We start from the raw sequence: 21,167 nt of genomic DNA, 5'->3' as shown, positions 1-21,167 counted from the left end.
CGCGGGCGCGTTGTGGATTGGGACCGGGCGGGCGAGCCCTCCCGGGACGTGCCAGACATTAAAAGGATTACCCGGGGGGGGTAGGGGTGTAGTTGGGGGGGGGGGGGGGGGGGTATGAAGGGGGCCGGAGTTTCGAGAGGGAGCGAGGCTGAGCAAATACCGTAGCCGGGGTGGCCAGCGGGTTGTTCCCCCCCCTCCCGAGCATCCCCGCCGGGCGCTTACCTGGTGGGGCGGGCGGTCGCCCTCAGGGCCGGCGGTGCGGGGCCATGGGTCCGGGCGACGACGACGGGACGGGGCTCAGCCCCGCAGCCCGGGCAGGGCCGCCGAGGACTGCATTGTTCCGGCGAGCCCCGGCGTTCCCGACCCCGCCACCTGTTGCGCACCGGGGCGGGGGCTGCGGCGGGGCTGTGGCGGGCGGCCCCCGGGGCCGGTACCTGGCCGGGGCCGGGGCCGGCGCCGCCTGCTCGGCTCTGAGTGACAGCTGCTAATTTGCCGGCCGTGCCCCGCTGCCGGTCCCCGCGCTCCCCGCGCCCTCCTTTATCTTATCAGAGCCCATAATTACAATTGCTATTTTGTTTCCTCGAATCAGCAATCAGCGCTATCTGCCGCCGCTGGAGAGGCAGCTCCTGTCAGCCGGCCTCTGAGTGACAGAGCGGCGGGGCCGCACCGCCGCACACACAGGCGTGCAGGGCCCGCCTGCACACACACGCAGCCCTGCACACCCCCCCTGCACACACACATGCAGCCACGCAGCCCTGACACCCCCCCTCCACGCAGTCCCTTCCATGCCCGCGCAGTTTGCACACGCATAAAGCCTTCCCCATGCAGCCCCCTCCTTCCCACTCGCACCCCCGACACGCACGGTCCCTCCACGCACACGCAACCCTGCACACACACACACACTGTGCACCCCCTCCCCCAGTACAGAGACACACACATCTCTTTGCTCATCCTTACCCCAAAAATACACCCCCCCACCTCGCACACATTTGCGCACATCAGCTGCAGTCACAGGACATTTCTCTCTCTCACACACGCTGACATCCAGCTCGCGCGTTTTCCCCCTTCTTCAGGCACCCAACAACCGCAGACACATGTGGCCCCGCACCTCTCCCCACCCCACACTCAGTGTTTCACCCCAAAACACTGCCTACAGTCACCTCCAGGGATGGATCTCCCAGGGGTGCGGGGGGTCTCACCCGGTCTTGCCCAGCATCGTCACTGTCGGGGGGGTGTTGCAGGTGGGCAGGGGAGCCTGGGCACTGCACCATGCCTGCGCTGGCCCCACAGAACTCAAGGAGAAAAACATCCCCTGCATTGGTATTGTCAGACCTAGCACAGCACAGGGTGGGCAACTGCCTTGTTCTGGCGAAAATTTCCCACAAAATCAGCCCCTTGTGCATTTTCCTTCTCTTTTTCCTGGTGCAAAAGGCAGGACGGATGTTTCTGAGTAATTTTCCTACATTTAGAAAAAAGTCTTGGGCCAAACCTGTGTTTAAGTGGAAGACTTTAGGAGCGCCACAGGAACGGGCAGGGTGGGTACTGGAGATGCTCAGCTGAAGGAAGCGAGGGTTTCCACGGGCAGCAAACGCTCACGGACTCAGCTCATTGGTTCAGCACATGCTCAGGCAAAAAACCCTCCGTGTCGAGCTATGCGAACAGCTGATGTGCCACAGCATGAGTGAGGCAGCTCCCCGTATCCATCTCTCCGGGTTGCCTAAGGAAAACCAGGCAAAAGCAGAGCAGGCAGAATTAGATATTCCCGGTGCTCTAAGTTCAGACAATCCTCACTTTTTTATATACTAAAAATTAAAGGGATTTGGGCACTGTCTCTTTCCCAGATGCTGTTCTTGCTCACCGGCGGCCACCCCTCCGGTGGGTGCAGGGTCGCGCCATGTGTTATCCCGTGCACTGTGTTCAACAGCACTGCATCCAGAACAGCCCGGGCTGCCTTAAACCGGGAGATTTATGGTGTCCCGTATGGGGTCAGAGGCAGCGGCGAGCTGACAGCCCCGCGTGCCCCCTGCCCTCGGCAAACAGGCTCAAGTGCCAGTCATGGCTGTAAAATCAAGCCAGTGCGGGATCACCCAGGGGTGGCCACACTTCGCCTGACAGCAGATGACAGACGATGCTCCTGCCAGCCATCCTCGGGCCCTCGGCCAAGGCCTCCACAGCCCCTGTCCTACCCCACCTTTGTGAAGAGACACGAGCGGGTTGGTGACAGCAGCTGGGGACAGGCAGCATCACGGCTGCCGGACTCGTCCCACCTCTGCTTCTGCCTTGGCTCATGGCCACGATCTGCTCCTTGCAGGAAAGCTTGGTGCCTGCACAGAGGCATTCGCCTCCTTGCCTCGGTGCTTTCCAGTCCACCACAGGGTCACCCATGCTTGCATCAAGAACAACGCCCCCCCACCCCCTTTTTGTTTTCTAAGTTAAAACCAGGCCTCTCTGGAAAGTCTTTCTTCTGTGCAAGGCAGCACAAGGGAAATCAGTCTTGCCCATCAGCTCCTTCGCAGGCCATCTGAGCTAAGTCCCCTGGTCCGCAGGGTGAGGGTCCCCTCCATCCCTAGGCACTGAGGCTAAATGACTTGTCTGCCTCTCCCGCGGAGCAAAGAAACCCCAGCCTGCTGCTCCTGAGACCAGCTGGGCCTCAGGCTAAGCTGCTGTGGAGCCGGTGGAAGAAATTCCCTCCCAGCAGAAGGACTTGAGGACCTGCTACGTCCTCAGTGCTCTGGGCAGCCGTCAGGCTGTGATCCCTGGAGGAGGCTACCGGCGTGGTCCCATCACATCCCATTCTGATGCACCACTGCTCCATTGCCCTGATCTGCAGAACTGGGACCACGTTTAGGCTGGGCAGGCACAGGAACGTGTCTCCCTCAGAGAATAGTTCATGTACTTTACGTTCTTCAGGGATGTTAAACGCTGCAGATGACGCAACAAACACCTGAGATGTGACCTGTGGCCCTTTCACCACTTTTCCCCCAAAGCTGAGGGTGACCAGGTGCAGCCACAGGGCTGCAACACCAAGAAGCAGGAGCTGAGAGAGGAACCGGGACACAGATGGCTGACTCAGCCTGACTAGGGTCCAGGCTTGCTCCCAGGCATTCCCCACCTCCGCCTCCCCTTTGCACCCCACGTAGAGCCTCCCGGCAGCTGGGAGCTGTGGGGGCAGCTCCTGCAGCAGCCCAGGCTGCAGTCTGGCAGTGAGCAGACCGGGGCAGGATTTGAGGAGATGGAAGGGGCAGCAGGCAAGGGACTGTGAGACCCTGGGAGGGCACTGCCTGTGCCACTGTACAGCAGAGATTGGAGAGAGCGCGGGGGGTGCTGTGGGGCGTCTCTTCCCACTTTCCCTGTGATCCTCAGCTCTGCGTCCCCCCCACCCCAGGGCCACCCCAGCATCATCCCTGCTCTCTCCCAGCATGTCCCTTTCCACATCTGCAGGACACATCCAGGTCCCAGCTCCAGCTTCCAGCCTGCTTCTTCTAGGGCATCATCCCTGCCTGGCATTCTAGGGCATCATCTGACCTGCCAGTCCAGGTCAGAAGTGGTCCGATGACACCCCTCTCCTTCTGCCAGGGCGAGGGATGGCAGAGCAAGCCCCCGCTCCCCAAAACTGGTCAAAGCCAGCAAGGTGTTACCAGCTCCTCACTGATCGTCAACCTAAAACCTCCCCACTAGCATCGCTTATTTCAGAAAGGCAGAGCCAAAAAACCAGCATCAACCACAGCTTTAGGGGCAACCAGTCCACACCAGGGCAAATGGAGGCAAGAGCTCTTAGCAAACTGGGAGTTCACATGACAAGAGGAGGCTGGGAGGATTTGAGGTGAGGGGTAGACAGCAAAACACCCGCAGGAGGTTTGGCTTGAACATCTCTTTGCCAGAGGGAACTGCCAGGCGGAGAAGCGAGCAGGACATCGCTTTCACCCGCAGAGAAGGGCCAAGAGGCACAGTGCCCTGCTCCTGCGAGGCCAGGGACATAGACAGGACCACAGTGCTAATCCCGACTGATGGAGGAGAGTAGCGCCTGCAACAGCACACTGCAAGACGGAGCTGGCCGGAGGGCGAGGAGACCTCCTCTCTGCGGGCACAGAGGGCTACGAGAGCCAGCAGAGCAGTAGCCTTTGAAAGGGGACAGACAGAGTAGGCGGTGGGGCAGCCAGCATGAGGCTGAGGGTTATCCAAAGGCTGGGGCACACAAAGAGGAGGACACCGGAGCGCGGGCAGCAGTGCGCTGCGCCAAGCATCCCCCTCCCCTCCAACACCATATGACGGAGAGCCGAAACACATGAAAACTGGGATCCTGTAACAGTTTACAGCTACCCCTGGAGGATGCTTGGCCATAAACCAGATTTTGCCACCCCAGAAGAAACATGTGGAGGCTTCCCAGCAGAGCCAGAGGGATGCTAGCCCGCTCCACTCTCACCCTTCCCAGCTCCGCAGCCCAGCACCCCCAGCCCTGCCCGCTGATCCTTCACGGAGGGACCGCAGCATTAATGGGGCGTTTCGGAGGCAACAGCAGCTCCTCCATGCCTGAGCAGTGCGGAGCAGCCTGGGGCGATCCCACCGCTCGCCATTAACCTGCCCCCCCCCCGCCAAAGGGAAGGAACTTGGCTGAACCCCACAGGGATGTGTTACATGGGAATGACCTTGTCTTCGTTACCCACAGCACCAAGGCAGCCCCAGGGCAAACGAGGAGCGGGGAGGGGAGACACAGCCCGCTCACAATTAATTCTCCTCTCTATTCAATTACTAGCAGCAGGGTTGAGGCATGTTTCGTGGGTGGTGGGAACGCCAGGCCAGGAGACTAGCTCTGTGTTCTGGTCACAGTCCCCTGGAGCTGTGCCCACCCTTGTGCAGGACCAACCTGGGTGACGTGTCCCTGTTAGGTCCCTCCTCGGCAATCTGCTCTCACGGCTTCATTCCAGGGAACTGGGCTCACTCCTCTGCCCTTTGGAGATGGCTTCATCACCTCCTGTCTCTCCCGCCCAGCATCTTTCTGGAAACATGGCCTTTGCTTCCATAATTTCAGGCTGTGCTCCTGGAAGTGCTGGTGTCAATACTGGATCCATCATCCTCCAATGGCCACGTGCTCTCTCCCAGGCAGCGATGCTCCTGCGGATCAGAGGGGTCAAAGCTGGGCTCTGCTTTCCATGCATGCTGGGTGATTTGGAGAAGAGGTCACTGCCCACACCAGCACGGCAGGGGCAGCCTTGGGTGGCACAGCACGGGACAGCTTTGCTCCTGGTCCCCCGGAGTTCATCCAGGGCAGTCCATGGATGCAGGGAAGGATTTTCCGTTGGTGTTAAGCATCTCTCTCATGGCTATGTTTGGCTCTGCCAAGCCCAGCACATGGCAGGGGTTCAGAGGTGAGCCAGGAACACGGGTAAAGATCTGGCAGTGCCAAGTGAGGCCAGGAGCCTTGTGGAGGGCAGTGATGGGGAGACTCACCCCCAGGCCACATCCACCTGCAAGGAGAGACAACTGGAATGGCTCTGCAGCCATCCAGCTTGGGAAGGGGTCCACACAGAGTCCCACGGCTGGTCTTGAGCTGGGCAAGCCAGAAACACAGACTGAAGGCTCCTAGCTAGAGCTGTTGACGTGGGAGCAGCTCAGGGAGAAGGTGTCATTCCCAGCCCTGTGTGATTTAAACCCGAGGTTGAGCATTTTTGTGCAAATCTGCTCCGCATCTAACAGCGTCCAATAAACAAGCAGCCCGACCAGGTGTGGCCATGACAGATGTGCATAGGGAAGGGGTGACACACGTGGACATGTGGATGAGGATGTGTGCGCTCATGGCATTTATGGAGTTCCACTACATTCCTGACCCCATTGCACAGACCAAATAGCTTCTCCAATGCCTGGTGCCGACACGTTTCCCGCTGGCACCACTTCCCCAGCATCGGAGCCCCAGGCCAAGCAGCAGCACTCTCCCCGGGGTCTCCAGCCACACACCATCAGGCAGGGTTGGGAAGGGGGGTCAAAGTCAGGCTGGGTGGGAGGGGGCTCCACTGGCCACCCAGGAAGGTGGGAGCTGTCACTCAATGCTGGGGGTCACTGTCCTCTCTCTGGGAAGGGCTCAGAGGCTCCTTCATGGCCTTGAGGAGCTGAGAGAATGATGCAAAATGCTGGCCCTTTGCTGCCCAGGTCCAGCCTCGGCTCCCAGCCAGCCAGGCCAGGTGATTTGGTTTTGGTTTGGGTCCTCTTAGGAAGAGGACTCCTGCGCCCAGCCCGGGGAGGGGGGGTTAAGCCTAAAACTAACAGCAGTGGCCGGGGGGGGCCTGTCCATCGGCTGTAACTCTACCTTCGTTTGTTTGCTTACAGCATCCACCCAAAATGCCCGTGTGTGTCTCCGGGCCCCTGTGTCAGTGGCAGCTGAACTGCTGACCCCAGGAGTTTGCAAAACACCAGGGTTATGGCCCCTTTGACATCCCAGCCCAGCAGAGCCGCAGCTCGTCCTGACCCTGGCCCCGGGGAGCCAGCCCCTGGGGCACCCTACACGTCCTGGTGAGGGACGGGGGGACAGCGAAGGGAGGCCACAGGGCCAGCAAGAGCAAACCCCAAAGAAATGGTGAGTTGGCCACGTTCCCCATGGCACCTGCTGCTCACCCAGGGTGGCCGCAGCCCCTCAGCTTGCTGGCCAGCCCCATGGACCTGCCCCAAAGCCCCTGCTGCCCTTATCCAACCTAGTCCCTACAGCTCCCGTCAGTCCTACAGCCCCCACCCCACACTGGCACTGGGGCTGGCGCAGGAACTGTGCCCCTCTCCAACTCACCACCTCTGGTCTCTGAGCCACCCTGCACACCTCTGTGTTTTGGGAAGGTGGGAAGCATGTGGTCCCAGGCAAAGCCATGGTCAGAGACTGAAGGCAGTCTGTAATTGGATTCTCCTGGGCACCGGCTGCGGTAGGGGACTTCACACCACCCTGGAGCGTGGCCATGGCATGCACGAGATGCCCAGGCTCCCATCATGGTGCAGACACCACCTCCAGGGCGTGCAGGGATGGGTCAGGGCTGCGGGGAGTCAGCCTGGGCACAGGAGCCAGCACCCAGGGAGTTCAGATGGGGTTTGAGAGGTCTCCAATGATTCTGCTCCTACTTTTTCCCCAGCAGCAAAATCCTATCTCCCAGGGGTCCAGGCCCACCACTAGACCATGCTGCCCTCCCCCATGAGCTGAGCAGCAGGAGGTCTAGCAAGGCAGACCCGCCACAGACAAGATCCCTGTCTCCTGTTCTCTCTTCATCCCCTGCTCTGCCCGTCCGCAACAACCCTCCTATCCAGCCCCCAAAACCTTCTGTGCTGCCGCACGGGGTTTTCACCCCCCTGAGCCCATCGGGGGAGCAGGGGCTGGAGCCATGGAGGGGGTATGGGGTGTCGCCCAGCCCCTATACGGAACTATCACCAGCAAAGACACCACGGAGGCCAAATCCTGCCCCTCCAGCCTAGGGCTCTGCCACCACTGGGACTGGAGAGAGGGGACTGCAAGGGGACCTGCATCGAGATGCCTCGTTGGGAGGATCCCTCCAGCAGATCCTAAATCCCCTCAGGGCACAGCCCAACCACTTTGGGGAGACCTTATCCCCCCCAGCTGCCACCAGCCCTGGCAGGGATGCATGGCCAGCGGTGACAGTCCTGCCAGTGTCAGGGACAGCCCAGACCAGAGCGATTAGATTCACGCCTTGGAAGGGTCGAAGGCCAGGACACCTGTGACCTCCGGGTGTCTCAGCCGCGGCTGTCGAGCTCAGAGCTGCTAACAGTGCCCTGATGCGAGGCGGGCTGCGGTGGGGACGCTGGAGGGGACGGTGCAGGACGGCTGCAACGGAGCCTCACCCCGGCTGTCTTGCAAGAGGCTCTACCACAGCCCAGCCACGTTCACTTTTAGCACCTGCTTTATGTGTTTGTGAGTTTAAACCCAACTTGTGTCATAGCCCCTGCTCCAGCATCACTCTGTGCTCCCCCAGCACCTTCTACTGTGCACCCACTGCAGACCATAAAGCCACAGCTGTCGTAGAAACACCTTTGTGGAAACAACCCCCTCTTGTATTCCGGGCAGCGCTGTGGAGCTGGCGACATGCACACCCGCTGCCAGCAGACACACTGAGCAGCTATCGCAGCCTGCGAACACCCGGAGCAGGGCCTGACCATAAGCAACCTCCTGTGCCAGGATGTGCAGCCGGGAGCAGCCGTGGTAAATGAGCCACCGGCACCCGCTGCAGAGCCGAGAGCTGGAGGAGCCTCTTCTCCTCCCACAGAGCAGCCTGTGGGGTGAACACCCACACGTCCAGGCTCCCAGACAGCTCAGGGCACGCTGGGGAGCACCCAGCACATGACTGAGCACCAGCGAGCAGGAGAGGACCCCAGACCTGAGTTTCGGCTTCTCCAGTATGCAGGGCTGTTCCCACATAGTGCACGAGTGGCATTTCCTTCTGCAAGGCGTGTTGGCAGGAAGAGGATGGGAATTACCAGCAGCCCAGCCCTTCCAGCCTGGTTATAATGTGTGCCTGGCTCAGCTCTGCCAGGGCCAGCCCTGCGCTTTAGGGTGCCAGCAGCTCCTTGAAGCAATAGCAGAGGTACCTGTGCCCACTGGCTGGCAGGACAGAACAGGGATAGCACAGTCAGCTAACACTGCAGAGGACAGGACACTCATCACACCCACCACCAGGGTGGTCCCGGCTGAGGGTGGCTCTGATGGCCCTTTTCCTGGCACCTGCTGCCACTGAAGTGCCATGCACCTCTCTCTCGCAGAGCTGCTGCATCCTGGGATAACAGGCGATGCTGCATCTCAGGGGATGTCCCACTGACTTCCTCTGTACGCCGTGCAGCCAAGCCTCAGAGACAGGCAGCGTTACTTCAGTTCAGTGTGGGAACCAGCCCCGGAGAGCTAGCTCATGGAGCAGGGGACCAGCCCCACCTACAGCACGGTCACAGCTGCGCCTCAGCCATGGAGAGCTGAAACCCAGCAAGAAAACTGTTGGGGCAGGACCAGCTGGGTCATCACAAGGAAAACCACTACCTGGCCATGCTCAGCAGAGCAGCTCCCCATCCTGCTCCTCCATCCCTGAAAAAGCAACTCAATCCTGACCTCTGAAAACAGAGCATCCTCTGTGAGCTGCTGGCCCTGCCCAGCCACCCGGCTGGAAGCAGGCAACCAAGGCCCAGCCCAGAGGGGCTGCACCTAGACCAGGCCCTGCAGCAAGCAGCCCAAGCTTCTTACCTGGCGCAGAAGGCCAATTCGGGAGGACTATGGAGAGTACGGCAGCATGGGTGCATGGCCATGGGGCTCATGCATGGTGATCTCCACACCAAGCCATGCTATGGCTACATTTCTCTGCTGCATGGCTCAGCTAGGGCCAGGGTGCCCTGCTGCTGCCAGAACAGGGAGGGATCCATCCCCAGCGATACCAGCGACACCACCTCCTGAAACACAGCAGAGGGGAGGGATGCTCAGAGCCAACCACCTGCCAGAGCAACCCCAGGGCCATCACCTGGGCTGGCGCATCCTTTCGCTCCCTCCACCACCCCAAGGGAGAGCGACGGACTCCACACCCTGACATGCATCTCCAGCATGGGGACCCCACATACACACATAGACACACAACAACTGAATTTTTCCCCACACCCTACTCAAAACAAGGCAGCCCTCACACCAGGAGCCCCACACGCTTCACTCCCCATGCACAGAGATCCTCCTGCCCCCTGCCACCCCTGAGCACCCCCCAGCCCAGCCATGCCCGAGCTCACCTGCTCTTAGACAGTCCTGTTTGTTTGCCCAAGGTATTTGCAGCCGGGGGCACCTGCTTTGATACCATCAGCTCCGCGAAGGAAGCTGCTCACCTAGCGTGACCCCTGTAATCCCATCCTTCCCCATTAAGCGCTGTGTGTGAGCGCATCCCCCCTCCCAGCCTCCTGCCATCTCAGCATTTATCTCCCTCTCCCCAAGCTGAGCACATCAAGGTTGTGACATCGCTGGGGAGGGGGGAGCAAACCTCCTCAAGTCACTTAGAAAGGGGCCTGGCAGTGCCAACACCCCCCAGCCCCTCCATTGCCCCCTCTGAGACTGGGGTGTTCCCTCTCCCCCAGCATTGCCCTGCAGCAGCACTGGGGACCAGGCAGCACTCATGGCAAGGCTTTGGGATGGGTTGGTCCCGCAGTGGGGTGGACAAGCTTGGTCTCCTCAAGCCTCCTGCCACCAGCACCATGTCCCCCATGGTGCCGCATTTGCCCCCTGGCAGGACTGTCCCTCCTGCCACAGCCCCTTGTCCCACAGCTACCCAGAAAACCCTAAGGAAACCAGCACCCTGCCCTGGGCTCTGAGCCCGCCGCCTCCCCCAGACCAACCTTCCAGGAGCATCTTGTTAAAAATGATTTACTGGCTCTTATCTCCCCTAAGCCACGCTTCTTCTCCGCAGAGAGCAAGCAGGACCGAGGGCCGGCAGATAAATTAGCCCTGAACCCCTCTGTGTGCGCACAGCCAGGGAGATCTATGAGGTCCCGTGTGTGCCAGCCCTAGCAGGGGCTGGGTGCCACCCTGGCACCGGCGCAGCTTTAGCTCCGTTCATCTCATAGCTCCGCTCCTGCACCATCAGCACAAGGCACTGGTACCCTGTGCCCCACCAGTACCTCTCAAACACACATCCAGCCCTTGGGGAGGATGCTCCCGCCTCTCTTCACTCAGGAAGGCTGCTGAATCGCCCGTCCCGCTTCCCACAGACTTTCCCAGGGCAATGAGGTTTGCTAGGGGTTCTCACAGGGTATGGGCACAGACCGCCAGCCCCGGGCACCCTACTGCCCCCGGGATGGCGGGGAGGAACGATGCTTCCCTGGGGGACATGACGCCGCCCAGCCAGCACCCACCCTCCCCGCAGGGCCAGACCCAAACACGCCTCTCCTCCCAGGGACACGGAGCAGGGTGCTGGATGCCCTTGACATCCCAGGGGCTGCCCAGACCCGGAGAGGGTGGCCACGCAGCGGCGCGAGGGACTGGCAGGGACGGGAGGCGAGCAGAGAAGCCAGGAGCGGGCGGGACGCCGGTACCCGCTCGGGCGGCAGCGGGGCCGCAGAGCCACCGCGCTGCCCGCCTGCCACCTAGCGGCCCCCGCGCGGCGACCCGCCAGCCCCGACACCGGCCCCGAAGCCCGTCCACCGCCAGGTACCTGCATCTGATCTCGTATCCCTGGTCGATGCCTCTCCCAGCCCCCCGGCATCCTCCCCACACACCAGCCGAGGGGGTGCATCCCCCCCCCGGCGGGCTCTGCTCTGTCCTCCGGTGCCTCCCGGGCAGGAACAGTCCCCTGGGACACAGCCCCGTGCCATGGGGTTGGATGCCAATGGTCCTTTCCCCTTTGCTGCAAGGGGGCATCAAAGCCTTCCTCCATGCTAGTCAAGGGCTGTTTGGGGCCAGAAGGAAACAGCGAGGACATGGGATGCAGAGAGGAGCTGCACAGGCCTTGGGGCAGAGAAACAGCCCCACTAACAACCTAGGATGGAGCCTGAGCTGAGGATCCACCCTGGAGGATCTCCCACCGGAGTCCATGCAACCGAGAAACTCGCTGATCCAGAAGACCAACAGGGCAGAACAGTTCGTGGTGGTTCTCAAGGACGACTGCCAGCGTCACAAACAAGGAGGGCTGGGACAGGCATCAACCTCAGATGCAAGATCAGATGCAGGGAAACCACCACGTTTAAGGACAGGATCAGCCCCCAAGGGTAAGAAGCACCACCTGACTGAAGCACAGAAAGGATCAAACCCTCTCCAGGTACCCAGACACAGGATGGGGGGGACACGGACGTGACTCCCCAGCAAAGGCCAGAGCTCAAACCTCCTCCACACCCTGCAGGTGCTGGTGTTCCACCCCTCCACAGGACGCTGCTGGTCTGAGAGCGGGACACAAGCGAGGACCTTGCTGTGACAGTGCCCAGCACCAAGGCCAATGTGTCCAAAATCAGGAGGGTGCTGCTAACGGCTGGGTTAGCTTTGGGAGCACACATGGAACTGGGTCCCTTGCCCGTACAGCTGCCTGTGACTCTGCCTCTTCCCTCGCTGGCCTGGATGCAGCACTGAGCTGGCTGATGGGGCACAAGTGTGCAGAGCCCACAAGGGAGAGAGAGGACCCCCCGGGCCCCTCCTGGGAGCAGCATCGCCAAGGGAAGCAAATGTCAGGGACTGGACACGGAGGAGCATCTCCCACTGCAGTGCACATACGAGGAACCTGTCAGCCAGCAGTGACCCCCCCTCCAGACCTGATGCCTGAGAGACCTTTATTCAGAGTGTAAAAACAATTCTTTACAAAGCAGATTGACCTAGAACCTCCCCCCAAACCTCAAATAGGCTGTGAGCTCCCACCCCACCATAACCCCAGTTGAGGATGCAGCCTGGGCCCGTTTCAAACTTCTAAGTGTATAAAAACCATCTGTCCTGGTTTGGGCTGGCTTGGTTAACTTTCTTACTAGCAGCTGGTATAGTGCTATGTTTTGGATTTAGGATGAGAATAATATTGATAACACACTAGTATTTTAGTTATTGCTGAGCAGTCAAAAGACTTTTCAAGCTTCTCATACTGGCCTGCCAACAAGAAGGCGGGGGGCACCCAAGAAGCTGGGAGGGGACACAGCCGGGACAGCCGACCCCAAGTGACCAAAGGGATATCGCATACCATGTGGTGTCACGCTCAGTATATAAAGCTGGGGGAAGAAGGAAGGGAGAGATGTTTGGAGTTACAGCATTTTGTCTTCCCAAGTAACCGTTACGCATGGTGGAGCCCTGCTTTCCTGGAGATGGCTGAACACCTGCCTGCCCATGGGAAGCAGCAAATGAATTCCTTCTTCTGCTTTGCTTGCATAACATGGCTTTTACTTTAGCTATTAAACTATCTTTATCTCAACCCTCAAGTTTTCTCACTTTTACTCTTCAGATTCTCTTCCCCATCCCACCCGTTGGTGCTCAGTTGCCAGCTGGGGTTAAACCATGGCACCATCAAATTGTGGGGAAAGAAAAGCAAATGTACTCGAATGAATGAAACTGCCTGTCCCACCACTGGCTTTACAGCCATCTGCTGGGGAAGGGGCCAGGAGTGGGTGTTTCAGAGCTAGGGAGAGGGGGGTGCACAGAGCAGAGGTCCAGGAGAGCAAAAAGGCACAGGGCAAGGATCACCCCCTCCCATCCCCGACTCCCGGCACAGGGATGGGGGAGAGGGGATACACCAGCAGCATCCATCCAGTTTTGGGATCAACCTCCCCAGGCTGTGGGAAAGGAGACACCCCGGTGCTGGGAGCAGTCCCTGCTCCCCAAAAAGTCACAACAGAAGGAAAAAAAAAAAAAAAAGCAGCAAATGTTGAGGTCCTGGCAAGAGGTGTCCGAGGTAAAAGCCGTCCAGGGAGAGAAGTCCCAGTGAGTACCTGGAGGAAGAACCAGACTGAGATCAACAGCCTCCTGCAGCAGGGCAGCTTCCAGCCACACTTGCCATGCCGGCGTCACAGCCACCCGATCCCTTCCTCCGAGGCTGCCTGGCCCCTCACCTTGCCTGGAGATAAGTTACCACTTCCTCCTCTACTTCTTGGCTGGCATGATAGGAGCAAGGTCCTTCTCCTCCTCCTCGTCCTCCTCAGACAAGTCATCATCATCGTCCTCAAAGGAAGCATCTTCCCTGTGCACTGGGACACACAAATAACTCCGTTACTCACCAACGTTTGTCTCTGCAAATACAACTGGCCCCCAAGACACCCCAAGAGCAAAGCAGCCCACGGAGTGCTGGAGCAGTCCTAACAAGCAGCTTGTGGGCAACAAGCTGTATCGCAGTCAGAGGGATGTCCCAGAAGGGGCTGGCGACAGCGAGCCATGAGAAAAAGGGACAGTGCGGGTCATCCAGATCCCTTTTTCCCATGCATGGCTTTATGGCAGGGAAGTAATCCCTGCATGGAGATGGCCTCTGGGGAACCAGCACAAAGGAGGCACCGAGCACACGTGTGGAGCAGCACCATCTCCCAGGGGCTCTCCAGTCGGTGTTCACGCTGGAGGGAGCCTTTCCACACCCCTCGCTCCTCCCAAGCCTTTCCCCACACACAAGTCCTTACTGATCCGGTGCCAGCCAGCGAGGTGTACCGGGCCAGAGCCCGCTGCCAGGCGGAAGGTGACCGGGGGCTGCAGCTTGAAGTTGTCCAGACTCAGCTGCAAATAGAGATGGAGCTGAGTTAGGTGTGACGGGTTTGTCTGGGGTAGGGTTAATTTTCTTTACAGTAGCCGGCATGGGGATACGTTTTGGATTGGTGCTGGGAACAGTGTTGATAATACAGGGATGTTTTTGTTATTGCCGAGCAGCGCTTGCACAGCATCATGGCCTTTTCTCCCCACATCACCCCACCAGTGGGCAGGCTGGGGGTGCACAAAAAGTTGGGAGGAGACACAGCCCAGACAGCTGACCCCAACTGAGCAAAGGGATATCCCAGACCATGTCGTGTCACGCTCAGCATATAAAGCTGAGGGAAGAAAGAAGGGAAGATGTTCGGAGTGATAGCATTTGTCTTCCCAAGTAACCGTTACGTGTGATGGAGCCCTGCTTTCCTGGAGATGGCTGAACACCTGCCTTCCCATGGGAAGCAGTGAATGAATTCCTTGTTTTGCTTTGCTTGCATGCGCGGCTTTTGCTTTACTTATTAAACTGCCTTTATCCCAACCCACGAGTTTTCTCACTTTTACTCTGATTCTTTCCCCCATCCCATCAGGGGTGGGTGAGCGAGCCACTGCACGGTGCTTAGTTGCTGGTTGGGGTTAAGCCACGACATAGGGGCAGAGGCAGAATGACCCGCAGTCCCCAGCACAGCACCTAGCCCAGCTAAACATGTCCTTCTGAGAGCATCTGCGGCCAGGCCAAGACTACCCAGGGCACTTCCCCGCGAGCTGCAGACCAACTCATGGTCAGGGTGCTAGCGGAAAGGTCCACAAACATCCAGAGACCTTCAGTTCCCTGCAGCCATTGCCACCTGAGTCTTCAAGACAACCTCTTACCAAGGGCTGGCATGACAACTTCAGATTCGCCACGGGCACAGCGATCTCCTGGTTCTCGTGGTTTCGCCCAACGACCTCCACCACGTTGCACTCATCCTTGGCACCGTCCGTGAGGCAGACCTGGGTGGGAGTGGAGACCATGAACTACTGCACTCCCAGGGGACACAGCAGGGACAGCTGGGGCTCTCGATGGGACAGGAGACCCACAGCAATGCTACCAGCCCAGCTGCTGTGCAAGGTGTGAGGATGCTGCTCCACAAAATAAGGAGAGCATGGAGCACCCCCCCAACCCGTCTTCCCCCACAGCAATTGCCCCCGACGGCATCCAGAGGGGCTCTGTGCCTTTCCCAGCTGGGACAGCTGTTCCTCAACCTCAAGAGATACCACCTGGACTGCATTTTCTGCTGATCTGATCCATGGTGGCAGGTCCTGTGCTCCCAGGACAGAAAGCATCCCCCAGGGAGAGCCAGGAATGAAGCCCTGCATCTACTTGGGCTTGGAGGCTGACAAGCCAGAGGCCCAGCTGGTGAGGGGGGGCCACATTCTTCTAGCAGGAGGCTTCAGCAAGGTCAAATATAAGGAAAAAAATACTTTCCTCCACCCCATGTCTGGAGTATTCCCCTGCTGAGAAGCCTCCTGACGCCACTGGCTTTGCTCAAGCACCTCCATAAATGTGACAGCGCTGTGCCCTGTCCTGAGAACAGCCAGTGCTGAGACCTCAACCAAGGTAGTCCCCTGGTCCAGCCTGGCCAGAAAAGGGGGAATGAGCCTGGGAAGGAGGAACGAGGCTGTGGGACACCATGGGAGGGGACAAGCATAGTTAATTCTCATTTCTCTTACCACAGACAGGGCCAAAATGTGGTCAGCGTCATCTTTCTCGTCCACCTGAAAGGTGTAGGACTTGGTACTGGCAGTCAGCTCACAGCCTGGAAAGAGGAGATGGGAAAAGCTGCAGCAGCCGTTACATGGCACCAAGCGCCATGAGCAAAGGGTTCCCAGGGCGAGTCCTGGCTGGACAGGCCCATGGCATCCCTAAAACACTTTATTTTCTCACGCTTAGGAGCAGCCTCAGGCCAGGGCACCCTGGGCTCCAGGATAAAGCATCCCTAAGAATTATGCATCTGGCTCAGCACCATACAGGGACAAAACTTGTTGTCCCCAAACCAAGCAGTGCCCAGGGGCACCCAAAACCCCTGAGCACGGGCAGGGCAAGGCTCATCCCCTGCACAGGCGCACAGCCAGGGCACACTGCTCTGGACAACGGGAGAGGGAGGAGAGAGAGAGGCAGCTCTGCTCTCCCCAGCGTCCCCAAAACATTTGTTCTGGTGAGAGTCTGGAGGCAGAGACACGGAGCGTGAGACCTGAGCGATGAGGAACAGTCCAAGGGGAGGACGCTGGGCCAGGCTGCAAGGAGCCAGTCCCTCAAGGCAAGCCTCCAGACAGATTTTATTACATACTTCTCCAAACAGCTAAAAAAAACAAAACAAAACACAACACAACAAAAAACCCCAAACAAACCAAAACCAAGAAGAGAGATGAAAAATTATGTCCTCAACGCTCAGGATCAGGACTCAGCCGAGCGTGGGGAGGAAGGGGAGGCAGAGCGTCCTGGGTGTGTTTGGTTGTTGCAGGATGATTCACCAATGTGAAGCAGATCGGGAAAACGCGGACCCGAGCCCCGCATACCAGACCCGGCGTTTGGCACGGAAAAGGAGGAAATGGGCCTCAGCAGACACAGCCCAGGGCAGGGGCTCTTCCCAGCCGCCCTCATGCAGTCAGCTCACCAGGGCAAGGACCGAAATCCAGGCGCATTAAAGGCCCGGGGGGGTGTGTGTGTGTGTGTGTGTGTGTGTCCTGCTGCTCCGCCCCCCCCCGCCCTGAGGTGCTTCGGGACGGGAGCAGCCCGGGACGCGCCTGCCCACGCCTGGTCGCACACACGCTGGGGAGCAGCGCAGGGCCACGTGTCGCGGGGGTTTTAAACATCCCCCAGCCCAAAGATCCCCGGAGAGGGGGGACACGGCTATGCACCCGCCCCCCGCCGGAGGGCACCCACCCAATGCGCGGGGGATAAAACAGAGGAGCACCGGCGAAAACCAGCCCCTCCCCCCCCACCCCCCCAATTACTTCCAGCCCTCTGCACTCATAAGAACACCAAGACCCCACGCAGTTGTTCCCCCCCCCCACTCCCAAACCGCCCCAGGACCCCCACTACGTGCCCGCTGCCTCCCAGTTGCGGCCATACACGTGTCCCTCCGCCCCGGCCCCCGCTCCCCGAACGCCAGGGCCTCGCTGGCCGCCCTCACCCCGTGCCCCGTCCCGGCCGTGTCTCTCTCCCCCAGTGCTCCCCCCCCAGCCCCGGCACGGCTAGTACCCACCCCCCAGGGCTCAGTAATGCCCTCCACGTGTCCCTCCGGACCCACGTGTCTCTCTTGCCCTCGCCCTCCGCGTGTCTCTGCCGCCCCCAGCTCTCTCTTTTGCCCCCCCCCCCCCCCCCCCCGTGTCCCTATTGCCCCCCCACCTGTCCGCCCCCCCTAGTCAATTCCCCACCCACGTGTCTTTCCTGCCTCCACGCCGTCCCCGCTACTTCCCAAACTCTCCCTATTCCCCGCAGTCTCTCTCCTACCCCCCAGTTTATCGCCCCCGTGTGTCTCTCTGGTCTCTCTAACCGCCCCCCCGCCGCCACTTACCGAAGAGGACGCTGCCGGGGCAGCCGGGCCCGTGCGGTTCCATGAGGCGGCAGCGCGGCGCTGGCAGCGGGGCGGGCTGTGCCGGGCCGTACCGAGCCGCCCCGCTCCGCCCCGCCCCCGCCGCTCCCGGCTCGGGGTGATGCATCGTCCGCATCCCGCGTGGGGAAACCCCGGCTGGCTGGGGGGGGGGGGCTTTCTGGAAGGGCTCCGTGCGAGGAGAGAGAATAGTTGGTGAAATGCCATATTTATAGTATTTTATTTCCTTGCAATAAAAGGGGAAGGGTTATTAGCCCAGCGGGATCCTAATGGCTTTTCCTGGTAACCAGCCCCATCCGTCACAAGATTCTTCTGGGGGGTGGGCAGGAGGGGGAAAGGGTGGAAGGGGAGAGGGTCCTACATTGTGAGGATGAACAGACCAAAAGCCACGCTGGAGGCAAAAGACAACACTGCATCCCTTAACTGGGGATCTCCTGCCCATCCTGGCCCACTCACAGCAGGACAATGCACTTACTGACCACACTGCCAGCTGTGGAAATGCCACACTGGAAAAATGGCCCTTACGCTGGTCATCCATGTATGGGACTTCTTATCCTGTCTCCAGGGCACCAGCATCCCCAGACAGCGGGGAGAAGATACAGGGGGCACCAATAGAGGCAGAAGGCCAAGGGCATAAAGAGGGGTATCAGAGGGGTAGGATGGTGACAGGGACCGAGGCAGGGTGCACAGTGGGAGGGATCATCTCATCTCTATCTCTTTAAGTGTAGGGGAGGGTGAGGGCAGCATGATCTGACACGGGGGACTGCGGTACAGCAGCCTTTGAATGCAGAAGGCAATATCCTGCTTCAAAACCTATTGCAGGGAGCAGAGGGACAGACTAGCCTTTCAACGCAGAAAAGGCAGCAGCCCGGTCTGTGCTGCAGGGGGAAGCAGCTAAATTAAAACCAACCCCGCTAACGATGAGCTCACACCGCGTTCTCGGTAGGAATCTGGCTCTGCTCCCACCACAGAGGAGACCTCCACCAGGCGGCCATTCGCCCTGCTCCAGCTGGAGTCAGTTCAAGAAAAACACGAGTGAAGAGGTTTGAAAAGCCGATCCTGGTCCCAGAAAGAGGCGGGCGCTCGCTCAGCGATGGTTACACAAGCGCACCCGTTTGCTTCTGCAGTAGCTGCTCTCCGCAGCCATCTGGCTGGCGGCAGCATGTTACATACGTGACCCATGTGCAGCCACCACCCTGGAGCGAGGGAGTCAAGAGCGCCTGCTTCTGCTTCATGCTCCCTTAAAGGAAAAGTTTAAGTCCAAACCTGCCCTCCAGGCAGAGATGTGTTTGACACAAGCAAGTTGTATCACCATTTCTGTCATAATTTCGTGACATAGGCTTCAAGAAAACAAAAGACGACTACATGCAACACATTATGATTTTGTGAAGAAAACCCACCGTTTTAACATGGCACACGTTTACTGGGTTAGGATAAAAGTTTTTAACTGCTCATTTCCCTGCTTAGTTTGCATGTTATCACGTTCTCCACAATATATACCTTTAGCACTGCATAACCAGTGCACTTCCACAGCAGGTAGATGAACTCCTGAGCACTGACCTTCGGAAAAAGCTGCTTTTCATAGCCCTGAGCCATCCCTTTTGCTTGGCTGTCATCCTCAGCAGGAAGCTACTTGCTTCAGCTATCTCAAGTGTTCAGCTTCCCAAGTCAAACTTTGTGGATACTACTAATGCAAGACTGTGAAGCTACAATATTTCCCCTCAAATTACTTTGTGTCTCACCTCACTTCTGCTGGCAAGCTAGTCAGGGTTTCAGCAACCTCTAAACCCATCAGTCAGCAAGAAAAAATATAAAAAAAAAAAAAAAAGAAGGAAAAAGAAAAGAGTCAGAAAGAGCAAACAAGCACTGGCACAACACAGCTCACACTGGCTTTGCCAGACACTGGAGACCACCTTTGAAATAACTGGTTTTTACAAAACCGGTAAAGTTCAACTGGTGCTACTCACGGACGAGCCAACAAAAAAGGTCACTGCTACCCTAAAAATCTTCGGGGCAAGTACTTCTGAAGGGTCCCTGGGTACTTGCCTATGAAAAACATCAGCACAGCTAAGTGTCTACCATACAAAACATTGCCACCACCAAAACCAGAGACAAGTTTCTCTGCCAGCTGATCCCAAGGGCATCCAGCACACATGGTGTGATGTAACATACCCTGCTGAACCCGTTCTGGAACCTCATACACAAAATACACATTTCTTATTTACATTCACTTCTCAATTTTTATTCTATTTCTCGCATGGTCTTCAAATACAGTTTTACAGGTCTTTTTTTTTCTGCTACAGATACTGTTGATCTAAAAACAGATTAATGAAAGTGGCATTCCAACCTTAATGAAAATTCATAACCATGAAAGATATGTCAACATATCACTTTACAATCCTAGAATGATGGTATTGGCCTGACATTCCATAGGCTTATACAATTAATTTCTATAGTAATAACAAAGTCATAGGAAGAGAAAATGTGGCAGCTCCTTAAAAGCCAAGAAATAAGGCCACAAGCATCCTATGCTGTAATGTTATGCATCCAGATAAAATAAGTTGACTCTGGTATTCATGAAGAAAAAAAACTCTCCCACCTGATAAACCAAGGTATCAGCTACTCAACATGCACTCAAAGCTGTATAAAAACTAGTGGCATTCAGCTCTGACTTACATGAAATCCCACAGCACAACCCCGTACCTCTCTAAAAATGAAATGAACTTGTTTCAACTTAAATACTTTGCTACCGCATTAAAAAAAAATTGTTCACATTCTGCAAAGGAAAAAAAAAAAGTAATCCTGCATGTGACTGCACCAGAAGGCCAAACACAGCATCTCCTTACGGGTCGCAGCCAACATTACTGCAGTCTTAATGCCATTCATTATAGGTTGCCTAATTTCTTCTATGCAGCTGGAGGCTTGTAAAAGGAACTGCACTTCCTTTGTGCACCACTGAAAGAAACCCCAGGAAAATAAAAAAGGAAGATAAAGACAGCCGATGGCAGCAGGTGAAAGGAGCAAGGTGCTGCAAGGTGTGTACCATTGGCCAATTAGGTATCCGGGACTTGACTGAAATACCAATTTCAGAAATGATGCAACTACCTCACTACCAGAACCCATCCCATGCCGATTCCATCCCATAGCCAAACATGTCAGACCTGGGTAAAAACATTAAACTCTTGGAACATTTAAAAGTAGGTAACCATTTAAATAATGTGTAAAAATGTGCTTATTGTGGCATTTCTTGTAGAAAAGTTATTTGATACAAATGCGCAGGACTTGAAGACCCTGATTTAATCAAACTAGTACGAACAGGCTTTGAAAGATGGTGACTGTTCCAAGGACAAGTCCCAGCTGTGGGCCGGCTCTCTCCCTCTCACCATCTTTCATCCACAATCCCGTGCAAACATTACCAAAATTAACGGGTTCAGCAGACCACCCTG

At 57.7% G+C, this 21,167-nt stretch overlaps 1 protein-coding gene across 7 annotated transcripts; it reads right to left on the bottom strand.

Annotated features, from left to right (window-relative positions):
• Positions 1–991: 991 nt before the first annotated feature.
• On the bottom strand, positions 992–19,801 carry NPM3 (nucleophosmin/nucleoplasmin 3). Of its 7 annotated transcripts, none has more exons than XR_008466880.1 (8): positions 17,686–19,801; positions 15,839–15,924; positions 14,999–15,118; positions 14,068–14,161; positions 13,393–13,647; positions 9,212–9,414; positions 4,865–5,112; positions 992–1,717 (listed from the first exon to the last, which is right to left on the bottom strand). XR_008466880.1 is itself a non-coding variant. In XM_054204646.1 (6 exons), exons 1-5 carry the CDS (start codon positions 17,837–17,839, stop codon positions 13,544–13,546), a joined length of 558 nt encoding a protein of 185 aa, XP_054060621.1. In that variant the 5' UTR covers positions 17,840–19,801; the 3' UTR covers positions 11,216–13,392; positions 13,513–13,543. The 7 variants fall into 7 exon arrangements, 1 of the variants encoding a protein (XP_054060621.1); XR_008466884.1 differs by having other exon boundaries at positions 13,513–13,647; XR_008466881.1 differs by lacking the exon at positions 9,212–9,414.
• Positions 19,802–21,167: the final 1,366 nt, after the last annotated feature.

Source organism: Rissa tridactyla, chromosome 6 (assembly GCF_028500815.1).
Source record: "Rissa tridactyla isolate bRisTri1 chromosome 6, bRisTri1.patW.cur.20221130, whole genome shotgun sequence".
NCBI lineage: Eukaryota > Metazoa > Chordata > Aves > Charadriiformes > Laridae > Rissa > Rissa tridactyla.
The sequence above is the reverse complement of the archived record's forward strand: the minus strand, read 5'-3'. Positions and strand labels throughout refer to the sequence as shown.